The sequence below is a fragment of the Piliocolobus tephrosceles genome, chromosome 14 (assembly GCF_002776525.5).
Source record: "Piliocolobus tephrosceles isolate RC106 chromosome 14, ASM277652v3, whole genome shotgun sequence".
Taxonomy (NCBI): Eukaryota; Metazoa; Chordata; class Mammalia; order Primates; family Cercopithecidae; genus Piliocolobus; species Piliocolobus tephrosceles.
In genome coordinates this window covers 76,483,987-76,510,009 of record NC_045447.1, presented here as the reverse complement: position 1 = coordinate 76,510,009, position 26,023 = coordinate 76,483,987, and the positions used below count along the sequence as shown (strand labels likewise).

General features: G+C 40.6%; 1 protein-coding gene across 4 annotated transcripts in view; it reads right to left on the bottom strand.

Moving 5' to 3' along the window:
* ERMP1 (endoplasmic reticulum metallopeptidase 1) overlaps positions 1 to 20,183 on the bottom strand; it is a 78,772-nt gene extending 58,589 nt beyond the window's left edge. For 3 of the 4 annotated variants that reach the window (XR_002731811.2, XR_002731810.2, XR_002731809.1), the window contains exons 1-4: positions 19,753 to 20,099; positions 17,803 to 18,104; positions 12,352 to 12,479; positions 10,828 to 10,933 (exon numbers count right to left, since the gene is read on the bottom strand). Coding sequence is in view for 1 of the 4 variants with exons in the window: in XM_023213166.2 (XP_023068934.1) it covers positions 10,828 to 10,933; positions 12,352 to 12,479; positions 17,803 to 18,104; positions 19,753 to 20,099 (883 nt within the window). In the remaining 3 variants the exon portion in view is untranslated. Of the gene's footprint in view, positions 1 to 10,827; positions 10,934 to 12,351; positions 12,480 to 17,802; positions 18,105 to 19,752 lie in introns of all 4 variants that reach the window. The other variant, XM_023213166.2, reaches the window with a different exon arrangement.
* Between the last annotated feature and the right edge of the window lie 5,840 nt (positions 20,184 to 26,023).

Genomic DNA, 26,023 nt, shown 5'->3' with positions numbered 1-26,023 from the left:
GAAGTATTTTGGATTTTTGACTTTTTTGGATTTTGGAATATCTGCACTATACTAGTAAGCATCCCTAATCCTAAAATCCAAAATCAGAAATGCTCCAATGAACATTTTTGAGCATCGTGTCAATGCTCAAGTTTTGAATTGTAGAGTATTATGGATTTCAAATTTTCAGATTAGGGATGCTCAATCTCTATTACAATGATCATTTTGATAACTGCTTAACATTTCACTGAATATGCCATAAAGTTCCTTACTACTTTTTATAACTTATCATTATTAATAATTTTCCATCTGTATCTCACACATCTACAGCTTTTTTTTAATGGGAGTTTTTCCTGTAGGATAGTGGGATAAATTGTTTTATAATTTACATAATTATAATTATATAATTATATGTTTAATTATTCACTCTTCCCTCGCTAAAAAAGGATTATACATCCCTGCTCTTGCCACATATCTTGTAAAGCCTGCCTGGGAAATGAGTACACACGCTTCTGTACCTATTAACTGCAGGCGTGGCTACATGACTTGCTCTAGCCAACAGATGGTGAGGAGGAATGACATGACCCTCAACTGGGCAGACTTTTCAAGGGCATTAACATTATTCATACTTATCCTTAACTTTCATTTGTGAGATCAATACATCCCTAATAGGGGCTTCTCCTTCAGCCTGGATCCCAGAATGAATAAGACACATGGAACATAATAACCGTGGACTATAATGGCAGTTATTCAGAAACTAAAATGCAACACGAGCAAGAAATTTGCCTTTGCTGTTGTAAACCACCAAGACTTCAGGGTTGTTACCACAAAAGTTAGCACCATATTTACTGAGGTAAACAGACCAAGTAATTGAATGTCAGGGAATCTAAGAATATTGTTTTAGTAACTTCACAGATTATAAAATTGCTTTCCTACATTTTAAAAAATGACCAAAGCCGGGTGCAGTGGCTCACACATGTAATCCCAGCACGTCAGGAGGCCGAGGTAGGCAGAGCACCTGAGGCCAGGCATTTGAGACCAGCCTGGCCACATGGCAAAACCCCGCCTCTACTAAAAATATAAAAATAAGCCAGGCATGGTGGTGCATGCCTGTAATCCCAGCTGCTCAGGAGGCCGAGGCAGAAGAATTGCTTAAACCTGGGAGGTGAAGGCTGCAATGAGCCAAGATTATGCCACTGCACTCCAAGCCTGGGTGACAGAGAGAGACTCCATCTCAAAAAATAAAAATTGAAAATTAAAAATGACCCAAAAAAGTAGAGGGACACTATAGAAATAGACACACGGGTAATCCAGATACTGGAGTTATCAGACACAGATTTTAAAATAATTATGATTAATATGTTTTAAAAAACACACATAATATCAATAATTTCACCAGACAAGTGAAATTATTACACTATTTAAGAGTCCTACAAATGGAAATCCTACAACTAAAAAACATAGCTGATGTTGAGAATTTTAATAAATGGGCTTAACACAAAGTTTAATACAGCAGAAGAAAGGATTAAAATTAAAGCATAAAAAGAAGAAAAGGTTGGAAAATACACAAATGTGAGTAATTGGAGTCCCAAAAGAACAGAAGATAGAATGGAGAAGATAAATGTTTAAAGACTTAATGGCCAAGAATCTCCCAAAACTGATAGAATTCAAGCCATGAATTCAAAAAGGTCTACAAACTCCAAACAAGATAAATATAAAGAAAACCTATATCTAGCACCATTTGCCTTTGAACACTATTCCTCACCAAAAGAAACCAAGTCTCCTTAGAGAAATGGCTGACTCCAGGTCTGGGACTAGCAAAGTACAAGGTAAGTTGAAACACCTGTGCCAGAAAGTAAGCAAGTACTCTAAGAGACATGTCAAAGGGGTTCAGGCACTGGTTCAAAATAGACACCACTGGCCTAAACTGGGACAATTCATGCAACAAAATAAATAATAGTAACAGAAAATATACACAATAAAGTTAAAATACATAAAGTACTGAAATAACAAACAAAAAAAAAAAGGAAAATGGAAAGCCTTCCTTCTTGCAGAATTCCAACTATGACCTACAGGAAGAATGATGGAGCCAGAAACTCAGCATTAGCATTGGGTAAACACTGTAATAAAAATGCTTGGGGACAAGAGTTATCAAAGATTGCTAAAACTAGGATCAAAGTTTTATGACAAACAGGATATTTACCTAAAGTATCTACCACTAAGGGGAAATCAGTAACTTATACAAAGAAAGAAACAATAGAAAAAACTGGCAAATAAATACCTTAATCAAACGATGAAAATGTAGTATCATTAATAATGAGACAGATACTACATGCATCCTGATGTAATGCACTGAGAAGGACACAAATACAAAAGGAAAAAGAAATGTGATGATGGGGAAATACATAGATTATGAGACCTTATCATATTAAAATACTATTATTAAAATATTATTACCATTTGATATTAATAAATTTTATACTACAAAATATGATGAAAAACATACTGAAAAACAGGTAAAGCCCAACTATCATTAATTATCTTAAAAATTAGGATAATAGTTCCTCTTAGATAGGAGTGAGCTGTATTTGAGAAGAAAGGTTAAAAAAAAATGCCTAGGCGGGCAAGGCAATCCACCCTCTTCCATGAGGCAGGGTTAAAAAGATTTTCACCTTACAATAATAAAGTTTTCAACTTTTTTTGAAATGTGTTAAACAATGATTACGGTTTTTTTTTTTTGAAACGGAGTCTCGCTCTGTCGCCCAGACTGGAGTGCAGTGGTGCCATCTCGGCTCACTACAAACTCCGCCTCCCGGGTTCACGCCATTCTCCTGCCTCAGCCTCCCCAACAGCTGGAACTACAGGCGCCCACCACCACGCCTGGCTAATTTTTTCTATGTTTTAGTAGAGACGGGGTTTCACTATATTAGCCAGGATGGTCTCGATCAATTATGATTTATTTAATAATACATGATAATTAAATGCTATATTTGATCCTGGCCAGGCACCCAGATTTTTTTTTTAAATGGCTAAGACATTATTGGAACAACTGGAAAAATCTGAATATGCATTATTATAGTTTTATATTAATATTTCTTGAGTGTGATCTACGTTCTGCAACAGAAGAGCATGTCACTGTTTCTTTATCTGAGATGATCCTGAGATTATCAATTGACATGATTTTTCTCCTTTATTCTGATAATGTAGTGAATTACACAGATCGATTTTCAAATATTATACCATCTTGTTGATCAACTTGGTTGGAAAGCATTATCTTTTGTATATTATATATATTCCTGGATTCAGTTTGCTAATACTTAATTTAGGAGTTTTGCATCTAAATTTGGTATTACCTACCCAAAATATCTACCAAAGCTGAACATGTGCACACCTTATGACTCAGCAATTCCACTCAGAAATGTGCACACACAAACATGTGTACCAAAACACATTTACAAGAATGTTCACAGCAGCACCATTCATAGCAAAACCCTGGAACCAACATAACAGCACCAACGGAATGGATCAATTGTTGTAGAATTGACTAGTGTTCAGGAAGAAAAAAGAATGAACTACAGATGAGGAACTGAAGCTTGGAATGGTCACATGACCTCTCCAAGGTTCCACGTGTAGAATGTGCTATAGCTAAAGTTTTGAGTTTTGACCTTAGATCATCTAACTACAGAGCATATGCTCTTTTTTTCTTTCTTTCTTTTTTTTTTTTTGTAACGGAGTCTCGCTCTGTCACCCAGGCTGGAGCACAGTAGCTCCATCTCAGCTCACTGCAAGCTCCGCCTCCTGGGTTCACGCAATTCTCCTGCCTCAGCCTCCCAAGTAGCTGGGACTATAGGCGCCCACCACCATGCCGGGGTAATTTTTTGTATTTTTAGTAGAGACGGGGTTCCACCATGTTAGCCAGGATGGTCTTGATCTCCTGATCTCGTGATCCACCCACCTTGGCCTCCCAAAGTGCTGGGATTACAGGCATGAGCCACAGTGCCCGGACTTTTATTCATTTATTTTATTTATTTATTTTTTTTTTGAGACAAGAGTCTCTCGCTCTGTCGTCCAGGCTGGAGTGCAATGCCTGATCTCCGCTCACTGTAACCTCTGCCTCCTGGGTTCAAGCGATTCTCCTGCCTCAGCCTCCCAAGTAGCTGGGATTCCAGGCACCTGCCACCACGCGGCTAATTTTTGTACTTTTAGTAGAGACAGGGTTTCACTACGTTGGCCAGGCTGGTCTCGAACTCAAGTGTTCCGCCCACCTTGGCCTCCCAAAGTGCTGGGATTTCAGGCATGAGCCACCACGCCCAGCCAGAGCCTATGCTATCAATCAGGACCCTATCCTACCTCCAAGCAAAACCTTTTAGTTATCTTATAAAGTAAGGTGGCAGGCAGATACAGAAACATTTTCAATTTACGTTCTTTCTCCTGCTGTCATCTAAATCCAAAGATAATTCCATTTTTTGTGTGTGTTCACATCTTAAGAATGAGCCCCATCTTTCTTAATGCAATGACTATGAGCATGTGTAATGTTCAGAGGAGGTAGGTCTCAGTGCCAAGAATAGTAAGTCAAAGTTCTCTAGAAGTCCAGGGAAAATAGACCCAGCTTAGCAGACTCACAGCATCCTTCCACTGCTTATATTTCCTTCCATCTCTAGTTGGTGGCATTAATGCACAAAAGAAAAAAAAAGGAACTAATAAAAGAGACTGAGAAAGACTGGTAAATATTATATGGAAGCCAAGTAACATGAGGCCTGAAAACTGACTTAATTTGCCAATGTGATCTTTACAAGAACAGTTGTGGTGAAGTGGGGAGGCTAAAGCTGACTAGAACTGGTTCAAGAATATATCACATGGTGGATCTATCAATTTCGGTGGATCTCAGTCTATCAAGGTGGATCACTTGAGCCTAGGAGTTGGAGAACTCTGAGCCATGATTGTATTACTGCATTCCAGCCTGGGTGACAAAGCAAGATCCTATCTGAAAAAAAAAAAAAAAGGCAGTTATTCAAGACTATGACTATGGATCATTCTTTTGAGGAATTCTGCAGTAGAGGGTCAGAGAAATAAGACGAGCTAGCAGGTGGTGATAAAAGTGGTTTTCTTTAAAATGGAAGAAAAGGTATGTTTGCATGCAAATAGAAATGATCCTATAGAGAGAGAAAAATTAATGATGGAAGACAGAAAAAAATCATCATCACCAGTCTCCTACTCATACACTAAAGGTATTTCCAATTTTCTACTCTTATAGAAAAGCCAAGGCTGGACATAATGCGTCATGCCTGTAATATCAGCACTTTGGGAGGCCAAGGAAGGAAGATTGCTTAAGTCCAGAAGTCTGAGACCAGCCTGGGCAACACAGTGAGACCCTGTCTCTACAAAAACTAAAAAACTGGCTGGGCATGGTGGCACATGCCTGTCATCCCAGCTACTGAGATGGAGGCTGAGGCAGATGGATCACTTGAGCCCAGGAGCTGAAAACCAGCGAGCCATGATTGCTCCACTACATTCCAGCCTGGGCAACAAAGCAAGATCCTATCTCAAAAAAAAAAAAAAAAGAAAAGAAAAGAAAACCCAAGATGACTTAGATCTACGTGTACACGTCAATTATTTCTGCAGGTTAAATTCCCAGAAATGGGTCTGCTGAAGAGCCTGCACATTTAAAAAAGTAATACATGTTGCCAAAATGCACCAATCTACATTCCCACTAACTGTGTATGAAAATGACTCTTCATACTCATCAGCACTGGGCATTATTTTCCTTACTTTTTGCTGATCTAATATTTTAAAAATCCTTACTGTTATATGTATTTGCATTTATTCTCAAATAAAACAACTGTTTAATTTGGCAGTTTCTTAAAAAGCTATGCATAAATTTACTATACATCCCAGGAATTCCATTCCTAGGTAACTAAAAGAAATGAAAATATATGCTTACACAAAGACTTACACATGAATGTTTACTCCAGCATTATCATAAAAGTCTAAAAGTGGAAACAATCCAAATATCCATCGATGGATGAATGGATAAACAAAAAGTAATACATCCATATAACGGGTTAGTCAGCCACTAAAAAAAATGAAGTACTAATACATGTGACAATATGGATGAAGCTTGTGAAAGTTGTCAGAATCAAAACAGAGTCACTTGTGTTAAAAACTCGACAACGGAGCCAGGGAAGGCCATGAAGGGAAGGTTCTCATGCACAAATGCCTGATAACAAGAATTATCACAAAAGACTCTTCAAAAACCACAACCTTGCACAAAGGTCATTGCAACCTCATATCAAAAAAAAAACTTCAGCAAGGACATCAGCCCAGCAACTGCCTGTCCAATTTCAGACTGGTGCCACCCTTGTTATTAATCCTCGTAGCCAAGGATAATTATCTCAAAAAAATTATGTAATCCTCTTTATTTTTCCTATAAAAACATTTGTCTTTCTTTACTGCCCTAGTTTACTATGGCATACAGTTTCACATAGTTTACTATAGCACATGTAGTCCTACTGCAATGCCCATTACTACATAAATACCATCTTCTTTGAGAGTCTCCCTCTGTTATTTAGATTAACAATCTGAAATACATTACACTAAGTAAAAAAACCCAGACACAAACAACCATGTATTGTATGATTATATTTATATGAAATGTCTACAACAGGCAAATCTATAGAGACACAAAGTAGATAGGTAGTTGCCTAGGAATGGAGGAAAATGGGAGTGACTGCTAATGAGTGTCCTATTTGGGATGATAAAAACATTCTAAAATTATGACGATGATTGCACAACTGAGAATTATATATCTCAATAAAGCTGTAGCTTTAAAAAAAGAATTCACTCTAAAGAAGGCTACAGGCCGGGCGTGGTGGCTCACACCTGTAATCCCAGCACTCTGGGAAACCGAGCGGGCAGATCACCTGAGCTCAGGACTTCTAGACCAGCCTGGTCAACATAGAGATGAAACCCCATCTCTACTAAAAATACAAAAATTAGCCAGGCATGGTGTCACATGCCTGTAATTCCAGCTACATGGCAGGCTGTGGCAGGAGAATCGCTTGAACCCGGGAGGCACAGAGTACAGTGAGCCGAGATCACGTCACTGCACTCCAGTCTGGGTGACAGAGCAAGACTCCGTCTCAAAAAGAAAAGGCGGCTATAAAGTAGCAGATAGAATATGATTCTATTTTTGCAAGAAATATATATACACATATATACATGTATATTAATGTTTGCACTTAGGAAAAATTCCAGAAGAGTACAGACTAAACTATAACACTAGTTTGCTCTGGATGGTAGAATTACAGGGGCATGAATATTTTCCCAAAAGGAAAAAAGATTCTGTGGCCCTTTTGCAATCAAGCCTCTCTCACTCATGAAATCAGGTCACTGGTCTGATAAAATCAAGTCATTCTTTCTGGCCCTTCTTAAAAATTAGGTAGTAAAGATTATTCTAGTCACTAAAAAACTCCCCAAATGAATGTCGCTCTCAGAAGTGACAATGGAGTTCTAGAGCACAAACTGTTTTAACCAAAAAGTTTCCAGGGCAGGACAAATACTATCACAAAGAAAAAGAAGTATGGTTTAAAAAGCTGAGGACAGCACAATCTGGCATATACTCTCAATCACAACTCCAAATCCAGTAGGGCCTTTATCCTCTTTTAGTCAAACGTGAAAATAACACTAACTAGCTTTTTGAAAGCCCTGCCCACAAGAAAGGTAGTCTTCTGTAGGCAGTGGCATTAAAAGTAAGAAAGATGCTGGGAAAGGTATTAGAATGTCAGAAAGCACCCAGAAAGCTTTCAGGTATGCAGTTCAGCCATAGTAATGAGCTCCAAAACGTAGACGGGGAAAAAAAATCACATAAAAATTCAGAATAAGGAGGGAAATAATCTCTTCCAATCTTTTGTAGGACACCCCTCCAAAAAAAAATTAATTTTGAAACATGAAGATTTCAGAACAAGTAAAACATTTACATTTTATGTTTATACTAACCAGTCATAAATCTGTTTTTTGCTTTATTATTAAAGTGATCATATACATTTCAAAAATTTAAATACATAAAATTATAAAAAGTAATGCATTAATGACAATCAATTCTGGTATTAAATTCATGAAGCAACAGAGAATTTAAACTGTTGTTTTACCTTTAACCTAGTCCAACATTATATGAAATGTTGTAGACATTTCATATAAATGTAATCATAAAATACATGGTTGTTTGTGTCTGGATTTTTTTACTTAGTGTAATGTATTTCAGATTGTTAATCTTAATGGAGTACAGTTCTACCAGCAACTGCTCACCATCTAGCTAGGACCATTATTAACAGTTTGTTTACACCCTTTCAGATAACGTAATTATTTTTAGAATTTATGCAGCTGCAGAATTTTTGTCTAAAACCATATACATTTAACAAAAAGAGTAAGGACTCTGGGCCGCCCAGGCCTACCAAAAATGAGTATTTAATAAATGTAAATAAGTAATGTCAGTCAGTCTGGACCTGAATAGCCCTTGGTGTGTTTTAACCTCTCTGGACTACACATATGTAAAATACGTTAATATACATGCATAAAATACTTATGCATTAATATATATGTATATAGAAAAAAATCTAGGAAGGGTACAGATTAAACCACAAGGCTGGTTTTTCTCTGGATAGGAGGAGTGTAGGGCAAGATGCTGTGATAATAAATTAAAAGCATGGAGATGAAGGCACTTAACACATAGTGTACTTCAACATGGAAAATATACAGACACACTCCTGCTTACATGGAGCCCTGACATTTTTCACAAGAGGAAAGAAAGACTGAGTGTCCTCTCTGCTTACAGAATTTTCTTTTGCTGCTTTTTGATCTGGTGGTTGTAACATGTATGTGTTCCTCCTATCCAGACTGACATCCAAGAAATAGAAAGAGGCTGGGAGTGGTGGCTCATGCCTGTAGTCTCAGCACTTTTGAGGCGGAAGCAGGAAGACTGCTTGAGCTCAGGAGTTTGAGACCAGCCTGGGCAACATGGCCAAACCCTTTTTTTGTAGGTAAATCTCTACAAAAAAAGGAAATTAGCCGGGCATGGTGGTATATGCCCGTATCCCAGCTACTCCAAAAGCTGAGCTGGGAGGATGTCTTGAGCCCTCAAGGCGGAGGTTGCAGTGAACCGAGATAATACCACTGCACTCCAGCCTGGGCAACAGAGTGAGACCCTGCCTCAAAAAAAAAAAAAAAAAATATATATATATATATATATCTCTCTCTCGATAATAATGTATCTACTTGCTTCTGTAGAGATCCCAGCTTCTTCTCATTAAAGAGTAGGAATAAAGCAGAAAGGCTTGAGAACTGAAAAGAGAACCTTGCTGCTTCTAACATTATGACCTTGAGAAACTCAAATGCTTAGCTAAAGTAAAATATACAAACATTTTGAAAGATAAAAGTTTAAAATAAGCTTGATGGAGACTATTAAAATACAGTATTGTTTAGGTTATGAAGACATACTTAGCATAGTTTCATAATTTAAATAAAGTCAGGTCTTAAAAGGGTGCTACAAAACAAGTTCCCACATCATCTCACTTCCCCTAGCCCATCTCAGCACACAACACACTCTTCAATACTAAAACATCTAGCAAATGCTACATCTCTGGATAAACTGCATTACCCAAATTTCTAACAGGGCAGGGAAATGGAATGGAACTTTCAATGTCAAATTTTAGTATGCCCTGTCTAAACAAATCCATGAGCTCTGAATTTTGTTAATAAAGACAATTAAAACCCATTTATGCCTGAGGTTGCAATTTTTTAAATTTTTGCATGTGTGAAAAATCAGACCTTGGCAATGAAGCTTGAGCAGTAGGATATAAATAACTCTCACATGCTTAGCGTTCCAATAATGAAACACTAGGCACAAATGGGCTAAGTTGATATCCTTAGAAAAGTTTAATCATAAAACTAAAGCTATTTCTCTGGGCCAGACATGGTGGTTCATGCTTGTAATCCCAGCACTTCGGGAGGCCAAGGCAGGAGGACCAGTTGGGCCCAGGAGTTTGAGACCAGCCTGGGAAACATAATGGAAGCCTGTCTCTACAAAAAAAATTTTAAATTAGCCAGGCGTGATAGCAAGCACCTATAGTCCCAGCAACTCAGGAAGCTGAGGCAGGAGAACAACTTGAACCCAGGAGGTCAAGGCTGCATGATGGCACCAGTACACTCGAGCCTGGGTGACAGAGCATGGTTCTGTCTCTAAAAAAATAAAATAAAATAAAAATTATTCTGGCTGATTAAACATTACTAATTTTTTTTAACATTCCATTAAATCAATGATAAATTTAAACCTATTAAACTACGGGTAAATTTTCTCATTTTAACTCATGAAATGATTGACATTTAAAATTATTTATATCATAACCACTCATAATGGCTAAAAGTTCACTACCTATATAACAATCCAGTTAGAGGTTAAGAACAAAGTCTCTGGACCTGGAATGTCTAGGTTCAAATCACACTCTGCCATTAAACAACTGTGAAACCTTAGGCAAGTTATAATCTCTCTGGACTCAGTTTCATCTCTAAAATGGAAGTAACAGTACTTATCTTACATGTTGTCTGGAGAATTCAAGGACTTAATATACACGAAATGGTTTGAACGCCTGGCATGTAACAAGCACTATGCAAGAGTCAGATGCTATATTATTTTGTTCAAAATTTTTAACAAAGACAAGCTAACACTACCTCATGCTTTAAAAAGAATGCTCATTCAAGAGACCGTTTATTAAAGAGATTACTTATAATCAAAAACTTTCTCCTTTCACAAAAACTAGAATCGCATTAAAATATAAAATGCACAGTCTCACATACCTGTTTGGAACACAAGTTCTTTCCCTCCTACACCTGCTGCCTCCAGGTTAATGAATGCACGAATCAAGCTAGCCCAGGGGTGCTGAGTAATGAAACCATGACTGGCCTTAATGAGAAGGAAAGAAAACAAATATCTGTTAAACAATCTTAAATTATCAGTCTTGATTTTGCTTAAACACAGAGAGACTATTTTGATGAGGTAAGGAATATGAAAACAAAATAATCGCTCTTCAAAGGCAGTATCCAAAGACATCTTCTGCTTCTTTTCCTATGCATAATGGCCATGCACATCATGGTTCAGAAAGTCACCCATCACAGAAGGCAGCCTGGTTACCATCAGCGGTGCCAAACAACATCCCTGGTAAGTACAAGGCTGTGCAAAAGAAAAGGCAGAGAGGGCCAGACACGGTGGCTCACGCCTGTAATCCCAAAACTTTGGGAGGCCAAGGCGGGAAGATCACCTGAGCTCAGGAGTTCGAGACCAGCCTTGGCAACATAGTGAAACCCCCTCTTTTTTTGTTTTTTTGTTTGTTTGTTCGTTTTTGAGATGGAGCCTGTGGCCCAGGCTGGAGTGCAATGGCGCGATCTCAGATCACTGCAACCTCCACCTCTCCCAGCTTCAAACAATTCTCCTGCCTCAACCTCCCGAATAGCGGGAATTATAGGCACCCACCACCATGCCTGGCTAATTTTTGTAATTTTAGTAGAGACGAGGTTTCACCATGTTGGCTAGGCTGGTCCCAAACTCCTGACCTCGTGATCTGTCTGCCTCGGCCCCCCGAAGTGCTGGGATTATAGGCATGAACCAGCGTGCCTGGCCCCCATCTCTTTTTTTTTTTTTTTTTTTCTTTGAAACAGAGTCTCACTCTGTCGCCCAGGCTGGAGTGCAGTGGCCGGATCTCAGGTCACTGCAAGCTCCGCCTCCCGGGTTTACGCCATTCTCCTGCCTCAGCCTCCCGAGTAGCTGGGACTACATTAGCTGGGACTACAGGCACCCGCCACCTCGCCCGGCTAGTTTTTTGTATTTTTTAGTAGAGACGGGGTTTCACCGTGTTAGCCAGGATGGTCTTGATCTCCTGACCCCGTGATCCGCCCGTCTCGGCCTCCCAAAGTGCTGGGACTACAGGCTTGAGCCACCGCGCCCGGCCTCCATCTCTTTTTAAAAAGAAAGAAAAAAAGAGAACAGGAGAAGATACGATCCATATGGCTGGGCATTTATTTGTGCCTGTCTCAAAACATCTCTGAAACTTCAATATCAAAGAAAACCTGAGGAGAGTAATTATGCCATCAAGAGCCCTTCTATCAATTAAATCCTGCCACAATAATCTGCTGAGTGGAGTTTTCCAAATAGTAAACATCTCTACATACATGGTTGTGAATTTTTTAAAGTACTGTTCATATAGTATTTTTCTGCATATCATTTTACACTACCCACAGGAGTCATAAAAAATGCATTTATGTGTTAGCTATTATTATTAATCTCATCCTTATTCAAGCCTAATATTTAAAACAGTAAAATCTCACTTGCAAGACATTTTCCTCAGCACCATTAAAGAGAAATATGACAGCATGATGCAAGGCTTCTGAAGATGTTGACAAGACGCGAAGGACTTCCAGCATCACTGAGCAGCTAACTGCATCATCACTGGCACCTTTAAATCAGAAAAACAGATTTGCTGCTCAGATTTTAAAATGTTTACAGAATGACCCATTAGGACTAGGAATGGAGCTTTCTCCCAGAGAAGCATCACAATAGCTGCATGACCAGAAGCATAGCTCTGTCATCATCAGGACAATTATACCCACCAGCAATAAGTTCCATGAAGGGATCTTGGTCTGGTTTGCTCACTAACTTACTCTCAACACCTACAACCATGTCTGACCCACCAGAGTCACTCAATTAGTGTCTGCTAAATAAAGCAACCTGAGGGGACCTAAAGTCATACTGGAAACTGGTATTCTCAGCAAACCAAGGAAATCTGTTCTATTCTTTACCCGTATTCCATAATCTCTGTAATAGTCTCACTTCTGGTGCGCACAGCTTCCTGGATGATCTCTCACTGCAACCACTCCTTTCTTGCTTGTTTTCCTGCCAAAATCATAAAAGCTGGACAGGTCACTGTGGACAGTATAACATTCCTTTAAGGTTTCTCCAAAGGAATTATGTGATGGAAAAGTAAAAAGAAGATACCTAATCTAGTAAGACACAGGAAAGGAGACTAATGACCTAAGTAGTATCCTAGGTCCCAGAACACACACTCAGTTCAATCTCTGAACCTCCTCTTCATTCATAAACTTTGTTAATCAAAAGTAACTACAAAGATGACTTAACTGTCTTGCTTTTTTAAAGCACTGTAAGAGACAGTTAAAGGAACTGATTGGATATTTGATGATACCCAGGAATTATTGTTAGGTTTTTTTTTCAGGTGAGGCAACTGGTGGTATCAAAAAGGGCCCTTATCTTCCAGCAATACACAGTGAAATACTTTTAGAGAGGAACTGATATAGCTAAGATCTGCTTCAAAATAATCAAGAAGTTGGGAGGGTAGTGGTAGGAGAAAAACAAGATCAGACTGCTGAAGCTGGGAGATAAGTACATTGGGGTTCATTAAACAATTCTGCTTTTGAATATATTTGAAACTTTCCATAACAAAAAACTTAAAAGAGTAATCAAAGTAAATAAGCACTAACGTAACTCAGGCAATAACATTTCTGGGTTTACACATTTGAAGCAGGGTGCCAAAGAGTTTGGCGTGGATTTGAGAGCAAGAAAGACTTGGAAGTAAATCTGAGCTCTGTCACTTTCCTCCACTATTTCCTGGTTTAAAGAGCAAGCTAACGATACCAACCTCACAGGTTTGTTGTAACAGTCACACAACATAATGCCCAGTGCCTAGCACCTGGTAGGGATTCAATGTTCATTTTTCCTACTCTTTGCAAATCTGAGGAAGGCTCTGTAGCTAGCTAAAATTAAAATGCTTGTTTGGGCTCTATTAAATTCTAGACCCCATTCCTACTTAAGAAGAAACTACCTATTAACCATACTTGTCTTGGTGGTAATTACTGGTCTGTATTTCAATCGAAGTGAAACAAAGTAATAATCATTTAATTACTAATAGAAAATGTTGCTATTAGCAAAAAGTGTCACCTTTCAAAAACCTAATGAAATAAACTTTTTGTAAATTTGACACTGTGAGTTACTTTAAAATAGAAAGCAAACAATAAAATGTTTCTTTATTCAAAAAGAGAGAACGGAAAATTTAAAGGTATCTATACAGGGTTGATTAAAAAGTTAAATTGTCCATTCAGCTTCCCTTATTTTAATGGTTCTGGTGTGTTAGAATAGAACTACAGAAGGGTCAAATATCTTTAAGAAAGGGAAGGAAAGTTAAGAGGACAGTATCTATAAGGGCTAGGTGGTTAACTGACATCCCTTTCCATTTAGAATTAACCTTGAAATTGAAGCCACCCCCAAAATAACTCAATGCCTCTTCCACCAACGACCTGGAACCACACAGAAAACTCAAGAAGATAATTAAGGCTTTTTGGTGGATAACATTACTCCTAACTGGTATCAATTCCTGAGTCCTATATACACAGATGAGAACTTAAAAAGAAAAAAGAAGTGCTTCAATTAGGCCATCCACTAAAAGGATTTAGGTGATAGTCTATTTCAGGGGTGTCCAATCTTTTGGCTTCCATGGGTCACATTAAGGGAAGAATTGTCTTGGGCTGCATATGAAATACACTAACACTAACAATCTGATGAGCAAAAAAATAAATAAAAATTGCAAAAAAATCTCATGTTTTGAGAAAGTTTATGAATTTGTATTGGGCCACATTCAAAGCTACCCAGGATTGCAGGTTGGAAAAGCCTGGTCTATTTGATGAAGGTGTGAAACACTATTTTTAACAATTTATTATTGACAGAAATTTCCTTGAGATTGTTGCTAAGGGTATTCCTATAAAATTTTAGTTAAAAGTAGGTTCTAGGGCCAGGCGCAGTGGTTCACGCCTATAATCCCAGCACTTTGGGAGGCCAAGGCAGGCGGATTACAAGGTCAGGAGATTGAGACCAACCTGGCTAACACAGTGAAACCCTGTCTCTACTAACAAAGAATTAGCAAGGCGTGGTGGCAGGTGCCTGTAGTCCCAGCTACTCGGGAGGCTGAGGCAGGAGAATGGTGCGAACCCGGGAGGCAGAGCTTGCAGTAAGCTGCGACAGAGCAAGACTCCGTCTCAAAAATAAATAAATAAATGAATGTAGGTCATAGGCCAGGTACAGTGGCTCTCACCTGTAATTCCAGCAGTTTGGGAGGATGAGGTAGAATGATCACTTAAGGAGTTCAAGACAAGCCTGGGCAACAAAGTGAGAACCTGTCTCTATTATTTAAAAAGTAATAATAAAAAGTGGGTTCTAATGGCTCACAAAAATGCTTGCCTTTAATTATTAGACTCCACATATACAATTTGCAACATCTGGCACTATGTTTGTAAAGAGTAACTGAATATGCACTCCAAAATATGTCATTTTGACATATGGATTATTTTGATCTGAAAGCAACTGAGAAGTAGGTACTACACAAAAAAGCTCTCTGCCCTCCCCTTGTTTGCCTAAAAGCAGAATCTAAATTTACCAACGTGTCTCCATTTCCCCTCTCCACCAGGAAGTACAAAGGTTGATCACAAATGACAACTTTAAACTTTTGGTGGCCTGGTGACAGCACAAAAGGAATCTATGTAACACTTTACTAACCTTTATCTACCATTTATTTGCCTTCCTACAATTTGCCACCCCTCGAGACTCAAGGACCTTTTCCTTTCTTTTGTCACTTCTCTAAAAACGTATTGTTTTGCTGAAAATGCTACATAAGCCAGATTTCTAAGACACCTCTTTGAGATTTACTCATTTTCCTTGAGTATCTCCCATGTACATGAAGTGCATGTGTTAATAAACTTCTGTTTGGGTTTTCTCTTTTTAGCTTGTCTTTTATTACAGAGGTCCACTCAGCTAAGAACTATGAAGGGTAGAGGGGAAACTGTTTTCTTTTGTCCCTACATTTCCTTCTAATTCTTGTATATACAGCCTTCGTATATAATGTTCTTAAGCAACTATGGTGTTTATTTGCCCCTTCCCAGAATTTAAGCATCGTAATAGTGGGCAAAGAGTGACATTTAATACTGCTTTGAAATGGAAATAAAAAAACCACTGGTGGCAGGGCACGGTGGCTCACACCTATAATCTCAGCACTTTGGAAGACTGAGGCGGGCGGATCACTTGAAGTCAGGAATTCAAGACCAGCCTGGCCAACATGGTGAAACCCTGTTGCTGCCAAAAATACAAAAAAAATCAGCCGAGTGTGGTGGCACGGCAGGAGATTCACTTGAACCCAGGAGGCAGAGGATGCAGTAAGCCAAGATTGTGCCACTGCATGCCAGCCTGGCAACAGAGTAAGACTTGGCCCCCCTACCCAAAAAAAAAAAAAAACCACTAAACCACTGGTTACCCCAGCAGCACACGAAGGTACTACTGGCTTATTTAACAAATGTGTGTATACTGATCTTTGAAAATGCAAGTTACATTACAAATGCAATTGTCAAGCTTTCTAAATATATTCTATTATGAACTATTTTATCAAGGAAATAAATTTTACTTACATTTTGTATAACTCTAGATGTTCAAATTTGGCCTGCTGTAAGTTCAAGCAATCCAGAAGTGTTAATATTACATAAGAGTTAATAGAAACTTTTAAAAAACACTTTCCATGCCAGGTACTATTTCAGTGTTTTACTTAAATTTAATCCTCCAAGCAACACTATTAGGAAAGTACTATTATTTTCTCCATTACACAGATGAGAAACTAAGAAGTTAAGCAGTTTGCAAAAGGGAGTATTAATCACACTCTAATATTCTTTTTCCTTTCAAATGTAGCTGAAAGAACTGACTGGCCAGGAAATCCAGTATCTTATCCTAGTTTTGTCTCTGATCAGTGATGACCAGCTAAATTTACTCCTGTGTCAAATGAGGGGGTTGAGCCAGATACCATTTCAGGTCTCATCTACCACTAAAATGCTATGCCATTGTAAATGCTATTTTCTATCCCTATTTACAACCTCTTTAACCACTGAATACAATTTTCTGAAGAATAAATATTTTAATAAATGGAAGTTCAATTTAGGGGATTCCCATTCATTTGACAAACATTTACTGTGTCAGGCACTGTCCTAAATGCAAGTATTCTATTTTGCCAAATTATTTTCAGAGAAAGACTTACACATTAATTAGATACTTAACAGTATGGCACCCTCAGTGGACCAAAATTCTCACTTTATAGGTCAACAGAATCTGCTAGAAGAGATATCCGCCAACCCGTAGCCCAGGACAGCTTTGAATGCAGCCCAATACAAATTTGTAAACTTTATTAAAACATGAGGTTTCTTTTTTTGTTTTTTTTTTAGGCTCATCAGCCATTACTAGTTTATATTATGTGTGGCCTATGACAATTCTTCTTCCAGTGTGGCCCAGAGCAGCCAAAAGATTGGACACCCCTGCTCTAAAACCATGGAGCATCCCTCGAAGGCAGTGACTGTCCTCATCTGGTATCCCCAAAGCCTAGTATAACATCCAGCTGAGTAAAATACTTTTTAAGTATCAGAACCTAACTCCAGGACACAAGGACACACACACTGTCTGGTAACACCGAGAAAGCTGCTTCAGTCTACCAGAAACATTCCAAGTCTTGTCACTGGGCTGCTGGCATTAATGCCAAAAAATAATATTAATAAAGCACTTAAGAGAAGACAGAATGGTTAGATCCTAAACTAAATGATACTATCCTAATTATCCTGCTTTCCATCACAAAGAAAAAAGGTTTGCCCAAAATAGTCCCCACGATTGCCTAAGTAGCTTGGGGTTATGTTAATAAACTTTCCGGGCTGTGACAACTTCCAAATGACTAAAAAACAGGTACATACCTGGTGAGTTTGCTACTGAGTCAAAATGACAATTAGCCAAGACAGCATGCTGGGCTCCATCTCTGGGTTCCAGCTTTACCACAACATTGGTGATGTTGTCATAATAGCTTGTAAAACCTCCCAAGAAATCAATGCTAAAAGAGCCTGTGGGCCGTTGTACATCTACTGAAATCTTATGAAGCCTGTTGCTTTGCACTTCAATCAGTTTAATCTGTTCCAAAAGGTAGTGCACTGTCAGAATTTCATTTTCTGGACTTCCTGTAGTCCTGGGGCCAATGGAAGTTATGTGTTCAAGATAATCCCTGGAAGTGACCAAAAGAATAACAAAGGTTTGTAGTTAAAACTGACACTTAGCATGGATAACTCTTCCACTACACACCACTTCCTCCCCATAAAAGCTTTTCTTGACTTTTATAAAAAGGACTGCCTTTCATTATTTCAGACACCAAGTGAACATCACTTAATAAAGTTCCATGATTTTATTTTTGCCTCCCACGAGGTGACCCCTTCAGTTTTCTCCACCATCCCACTCCCAACTTCTCCCCGTATCAAACCAATACAAGGACTAGGGGTGTATTCAAAACGTGTGACCACTGGTCAGGCACGGTGGCTCATGCCTGTTAATCCCAGAACTTTAGGAGGCTGAGGCGGGTGTATTGCTTGAGCTCAGGAGTTTGAAACCAGTCTGGGCAACACAGTGAAACCCCATCTCTTCTTAAAATACAAAAAGTAGCCAGATGTAGACTACTATTCGCCTGTAGTCCCAGCTACTCAGGAGGCTGAGGTGGGAGGATTGCTTGAGCCTGGGAGATGGAGCCATTGCACTCCAGCCTGGGCGACAGAGCCAGACCATGTCTCAAAACAACAACAGCAGCAACAACAACAACAAAAAGCTGAAGACTAAGCAGGAGAGACTATAACTTCACGGTGCACACACCTGAAGGTTATAGATCCTGGGTTAATGACTTTAAGTAGCAGAAACCAATGAACAAATATAATCAAGAGGTTAAATAAGGGGGGGGGGAATTCTGATGGACCCAGCCCTCCGAGCTCCTCCTAGTTATTAGACTCAAGGTCTAATAACTTCAATTCAGACCAAAACCAACTGTACGCCTAATGAAACCACAACTTTTGTCTTTTCACTGCATTCCAAGTGGGGAAAGCTGGGGGTGGGGATGGGAGGCGTCTCAGAAAGTCCTTAATAAGCTTGCAACACTTTGCATTCTAGGAAAAACTTTTTAGAATACAGTATCTGTTGAAAACTTTACACCAGCTTAACTTTCCATGAGCTGTGACACACCTGGGTTACAATATCTTTGACTTAATCACCTTTCGTAGCATTCTTAAAAGTCTTAAAAAAAAAAAAGTCAAACCTTACACAGTCACTAATCCAAGGAGCCTAAAGACAAACTGCAGGAATCTGAGAATTTCTCAGACTGCATACCAAATTTTGACTGGGTGGTGTTCCAGAGTCTCTATAGCTTTCGGATTTTGGGGCTATAACCCTCAGAAAGTTAGAACAGTGCACTAGCGCCTTCCGACACTCCCCGCCCCCAAAGCGAATTTATAAAACAGTCTAGGTACATAAATTTCCATTTGGAAAGCAGAAGGGCTAAGTAAGGTAAAAAGTGGAAGCTGTTGCAGAATATGGGGAGACGACTCACAACCAACCATCTGCACGAAGGGCAGACAGTGGAAAGCAGGTTCAATCTACCTGGCAACCCCAATCTGCACCGCGAGCTAAACGGGGGACAGGCAAGCCCCAAGTCCCGCCAACTCAGACCCCAGAAGCAGCAGAAGCAGGGGCCCCCCACCCCACGTGCAGCCTGGGAGGGGTCAGCTAGTCCCCGCGGTACGGCAGGGGCGGGTGCACACAGGTGCGGTGCCCCGGGGCCTGGGCAGGAGCTACAAACTGACGCGCGGGCTGTGCCAGGCGGGAGCGGCCGGTACCTGGCTTGGAGGGCGTCGAACTCCCCGTGGTGTCCAGCGGCCCCGCGTAGCACGAGCTGCTGCAGCGAGAGCTGCACCAACGTCCGCAGCGCGAGCAGGTAGAGCGCGAGCCCCAGCGCGGCGCGCGCCTCAGACAGCCCGGTCCCTGCGTCCCGCCTCGCGCCGCTGCTACCCCCCAGGCTCCTCTTCCGCGTCCTCCCGCCACCGCCGCCGCCGCCGCACCCATCCACCAGGGGCTCCTGCGCCCCGGCCTCCCTCTCCGGCGGTGGCGCGGCCGCCGGTCCGTCCCGACGCTCTCCTCCGACGCGGTGCCGCCTCACAGCCGCCGACTCAGAACCCCACTCCATGGCCACGAGCCTCAGGTGCCAGCCCAGCAGCCCCAGCCCGCTACAGCCCCGGCCGCCGCCGCCGCCGCCGCCGCCGCCGCAGCGCCTCCTAGTGAGCGGACGGAAACTGCAGAGGGCCAAACTTCTTCTGATTGGCCCGTCCCGCTGCGCCAAGACCCAGCTTCTTTGGCCGTTCTTGGGTGGGCACAGCTGCCGGGCCGACCCAGCAGCGGGTGGTGGATTGCCGTCTCGCGCAGGGCTTTTCCAGTCCTCTGTAGGACGGAGATTGCCAAATGGAAAGACACCTAAAAACCCAAAACGAGAAAAATGAGAGATCGCTTTTGAAAGAACACACAAGGCTCTTACGGTGCACCAGGCAGATGAAAAAAGCAATGGCCTGGCTTTCCTAAGGAAGGAATTATTAGAACATCAGGCTCCAGCAAGGTGGGTTCCTGGCTATTAAAATTAGAAATAAGACTACGCCCAGGAGGCCCGGCCTATTGCTTTCACATGCATAATCTAATCAGATCTTCATAACTCAGCAACTTAATCTGTGCTATTACTGTCTCCATTTAACAGATAAAGAAAAATAATAGCTATTATTTATTGAATACCTGCTATGAGCTAAGCGCTAGGCCAAGTCCTTTAACACATTATCTCATTTAATTATCTTTAACAACACTTAAAAGGAAATATTTTTGTTCCCATCTAATACCTGAGAAACGAAGAGATAACAGATGAAGAATGTAAATCTAATTTCATGGGCTCCCAAAACAGCATTCTATTCCACTACTACATTAGCACTCTGCAAGTGAAGGTTCGGAAAAGCTATTCTTCCCTTGACGACTCCTTGAGGCAGTTAAGCAGCAGAGCCTTGGTTTCAGTACAGATCCTAGTGATTATCTAGTCTTCTTCCCACTTGCTGGTACCATGAGCCTCTCTGTTCCAAGGTTTTTTGTCCCCAGCTTGGAGTTGCTACATTAGCATGACCATTAACCCAGAGACCAACTGGGAGAGCACACTGCCGGATTTTGACTTAGCACATATGTCAGATTTCATACAATGCCCTATGGGCCTGCTCCTGCCCACCTCTCAGGCTCCTTTGACACCAGGATTCTTCTTATTTCCAGCTCTCCAGCCACACTGGCCTCTTTCAAAGAGTTTCTGTGCACATCTTTCCTTCTACAATGAGATCTTCTCACATGCCGTTTGAATTACCTGGAGTGTTCTTCCCTCTCCTCATTGTCTTTTTAACTCCTAATTATCCTTTAAATCTCAGATTAAGTAGTACTTCCTCAAGCGAGAATCTCATTTAATTTAGCTTGCCTCCCCTATTTGTAGGCTCTCACAGCACCATGTATGCATGTGATTATTTCGTATCTCCCTCATTAGACTGTAAGCTCCACGAAGGCAGGAATCAGATCTGGTTTTACTTACCATTTTATTCCTTGCTCTTAACACAAAGCATGACACATAGTATGCAGTCAATAGATATTTCTTGAGTGAATGAAAAAATGAAAATATAACACTTTTGTGGCAGCAGCATAATTTTAGCTCTATAAGATCCCTTTCAGTCTGTAAGCACTATGAGACTAAAGACAGTGTCTATCTTATTTAATCATCACTGTATCCATAGTGCTTAGCTCTGGATAAGAGCCTAGCCCGGCCGGGCGCGGTGGCTCAAGCCTGTAATCCCAGCACTTTGGGAGGCCGAGACGGGCGGATCACGAGGTCAGGAGATCGAGATCATCCTGGCGAACACGGTGAAACCTCGTCTCTACTAAAAAATACAAAAAACTAGCCGGGTGAGGTGGCGGGCACCTGTAGTCCCAGCCACTCGGGAGGCTGAGGCAGGAGAATGGCGTGAACCTGGGAGGCGGAGCTTGCAGTGAGCTGAGACCCGGCCACTGCACTCCAGCCTGGGTGACAGAGCGAGACTCCGTCTCAAAAAAAAAAAAAAAAAAGAGCCTAGCCCATGGTCATAAATATATATATATTTTTAAAGAACACACACATACACACACACACACACACACACACACATATCTGACAATATCCCATGGTACCATAATAGGGAAATCCCTGGCTGTTGGGGACGGGTAAATCTGAGTTCCTGGATCTGGTACCTTTAGTATACATGGCATTATTCAAGTTACAATCTCACAGAGTCCACCTGTATTTATCTGTGGTAATGCAGATGATACCTGCCTTAAGGGACTTCAGTGAGAATTAGATAAATAGATAGATAGATACATACATACATACATACATACATACATAGATAATGGATGTATGTGTGTGTGTGTCTGAAAGATCCTCACATAACATTCTCATTAAAAACTATTTTTCAGAGTTTTCCTTCTTATACAATTCTTTTTAGATTAGATTAAAAGCTGCTTTCCTATCATGATAATCATAGAGCTCTAGGTGGTGGAAGTTAAGTTACAGTTGAGTTCTTGAAAGACAGTTTTTCTCTAGACTTGTATAGTCTACGGTATTCACATTTGAATATTTTTAGCTACCAGTTGTTGGATATCCACTTGTGTCAGATACTGATGAAGGTGGAGAAACAGAGAGAAGAACAAATCGATGTTTCTACCTTCAGAGAACTTACATTCTAACAGAGACAATAAATGTGTGTGTGTGTGTAAAATGTCAGAGAGTTAAGTGCTATAAAGCAAAATAAAGCAGGGAAATTGAGAGTGACAGAAGCTGCTGTTTTATTAGGGTGATCAGAGATGGTCTCACAGTCTCTCTGAGAAGATGACATTTGAGGTGACCTGAATGAAGTGAGGAACAGGGCCACATATGCCTGGGGAGAGAATGTTCCAGCAGAGGAAAGTGGGCTGGGATGTTCAGAGGTAACACTGAATAAGGCATGCACTAAAGCAGACTGAACCAGGAGCCCTGGTAGATGTGAGGTGACAGAAGTGGGTAGGAGCCAGTGCAAGGAGGGCCTCCTGGCCCCAGTGAGGACTTTGGGGTGGTTTTGAGCAGTGAAAGGTCATGCTCTAGGTGATGTTTTATAAGACCACTCAGAGTCTCTGTCCTAGGCAGAGCAGCTCAGTGACTCCATCTAGAACACATAGGCTAATAAAAGACTTCGATAATGCCTGGTCTTTGAAGTGTTCAGTTTGATCTACAATTTTATTTGTGTTGAAAGTAGACCACAGTGAATTGGAAAATATGCTCTAGTTCTCACATATCAAACCCCTGACAAGGATGAGGGACAGATAAATGTGAAAGGTTTTGGCTGCCCCATCTGGTGAGCTATTGATCATGGGGTTGAGTCAACTCATCTGGCTTGGCAGGCAATTATACTTTTTCATATCTCTCTTTATGACAAAGTAAGAGCTAAACTGACTGACAGACATAGAGATGTCCCATGTCCCTTCCATCTTGCCATCTTTTTAGTATTTCCTAGTAGTTTGGCCAAGGTAAATGGAAGGACATATAAGTTGTCAGGATTCAGGTGAACTGCCAGTTTCTGTCTTCCCCACAGGTCATTCCATAGCCAATTTGCCACAGAAGAAAACCATAGCCTATGCACTTTCTTCCTTGGAAGAGAGGCTACCAGTGCATCTGGTGAAGTTCTCTGAGGCTCAGGCTAGCAGAAGGATGACTTTTACATGATGTTACAGTGACATTCAAATCAGGTGAGGTACCAAGCCAAGAGGTGAGAAGTGAGCCCAAACCAGTTGCAGGAAAAAAAAAAAGCAGTTGTCAAAAGCTGACAGGCAGAGCAAGTCAAAAGATTACAAAACCAAGTGCAAGGATTCCAAATGTGGAAGAGTTTATGGGTAAATGTAGCCAGGTGCTGTTGCGGACAGCTTGGTTTTCTGTGCTCACTGAGGTGGTATGAGAGTGAACCAGCTTTGTTTAAAGGTTCAGGGTACACCATTAGTTTTTTAGGGTTTTTGTTTGTTTGTTTGTTTAGATCCCATAAGGCTAAAGCTTGGGCCTCAGGGTGCTGTTGGACAATTGATTTTTCCAATTTTGAAGTTCTGAAATGGAACATTCAGGAACTGATGACAATGGTCAGCTCCAGGGATCACCTCCAGCAAGCCAGGAAACCTGGGAGCTGGCAGTGCTGGCAAGAAAGGGCATTCCAAAAGGCACATGGGCCTGATCTGTAAATCTTCAGAGCTTTTCTACCCCCATGAGCTTAACCGGCCTTGGAGCCTAGGGAGAGGGTAACTGCACCCTACTTTTAACACCCCCTCAAATTCTGGGCTGGTCCCCTGTGTTCGCTAGGTCCCTGTAGCTAGGTGGGCACAGAGAAGTTAGAGAACAAGTCTGGTTGCACTGCTAGCTGAGGCCACTACGTCAGGTTACCTTTTTTCCATGGCTTAGTAGAAAAGAGATTCTCTGATTTTGGAAGAATCTATATTCATCTTAAGAGCCTTTCAGAAACAAATGGGGTTGAGATAATTGGTTATTTTCTGTTTTTTTAGAGACAGGGTCTAACTATGTTGCCTAGGCCGGACTTGAACTCCTGACCTCAAGCAATTCTCCTGCCTTAGCCTCCCAAATAGCTGGTACTATAGGTGTGCTACTGCACCTGGCCAATTAGTTCTTTTGGGGAAAAAAGTCAAATTAGAACCTCATACCATATTATACACCCACCCACACACACACACAATATTCAAGTAGAATCAAATATCAACAACTTTTTAACTAGTACAAAAATAAGATGAATATAATTAAATATTTATAATAATTAAGATGCAAAAGTACAAGGACTCTTTAATCAAAAGACAAGTGGAAGATACCATAAAGGGAAAAATCACATATTGGCTACACAAAATTGAAAACTTCTATACATCAAAAACAGTCACCAAAAAGATGAAAAGTCAAATGACAAATGGAGGACATAATTTTCAAAAAAATTTTTTTAAAAAGGGGATAATATATGTTATATACATTATTCTCTCTCTCTTCATGTGTGTATACACTATATATAGGTGTGTGTGTGTGTGTATGCATGTGTGCACAAAAATCAGTAAGAAAAATATCAATGCCTCAATAGAAAAATATGTAAACCATTCACTTTTAGTAGCAAAGGAATGCATGTGAAAATGTGCACTATTTTTATCACATTGAAAAAGCATTTTTTCACTGGGCGCAGTAGCTCAGCGTGTAATCCCAGCACTTTGGGAGGCTGAGACAGGCAGATAACTTGAGGCCAGGAATTCGACAGCAGCCTGGGAAACATGGTAAAACCCCATCTCTAGTAAAAATATTAGCTGAGCATGGTGGCATGCACCCATACTCGGGAGGCTGAGGTGGGAGACAAGAAAGGGCATTCCAAAAGGCACATAGGCCAGGACTTGCAGCGAGCCAAGGTCATGCACTGCCCTCCAGCCTGGATTACAGAACGAGACTGATCTCCAAAAAAAAGAAAAAAAAGCTATTTTTTAAAAATTATAATATGCACTGCTGGCAAACATTTAATTTCTAGGCATTTTTACGCGATGCTGGAGGAATACATTTTGAGAAGACCTTTCTGGAAAGCAATTGTGTAAGATATACCAGGAGCCTTAAAAGAATTCACAGGTAGGGTGCAGTGACTCATGCCTATAACTGCAGCACTTTGGGAGGTTGAGGTGGGAGAATCGCTTGAGTCCAGAAGTTTGAGACCAGCCTGGGCAATACAGCAAGACCCCATCTCTACAAAAAATACCAAAAAAATTAGCTGGGTGTGGTGGTGCACATTTATACTCCCATCTACTAGGGAGACTGAGGTGAGAGGATCGCTTGAGTCCAGGAGGTCAAGGCTGCCATAGCACCACTGCACTCCAGGCTGGGCGACAGGGCAAGAGCCTGTCTCAAAAAAAAAAAAAAGAAGAATTCATGGTTTTTGATATAGTAATTTCATATGTAGGCATCTATTAAAGGTGTGATTTCAAAAAATGCAAAAGGATGCTCATCTATAAAAATCAAAT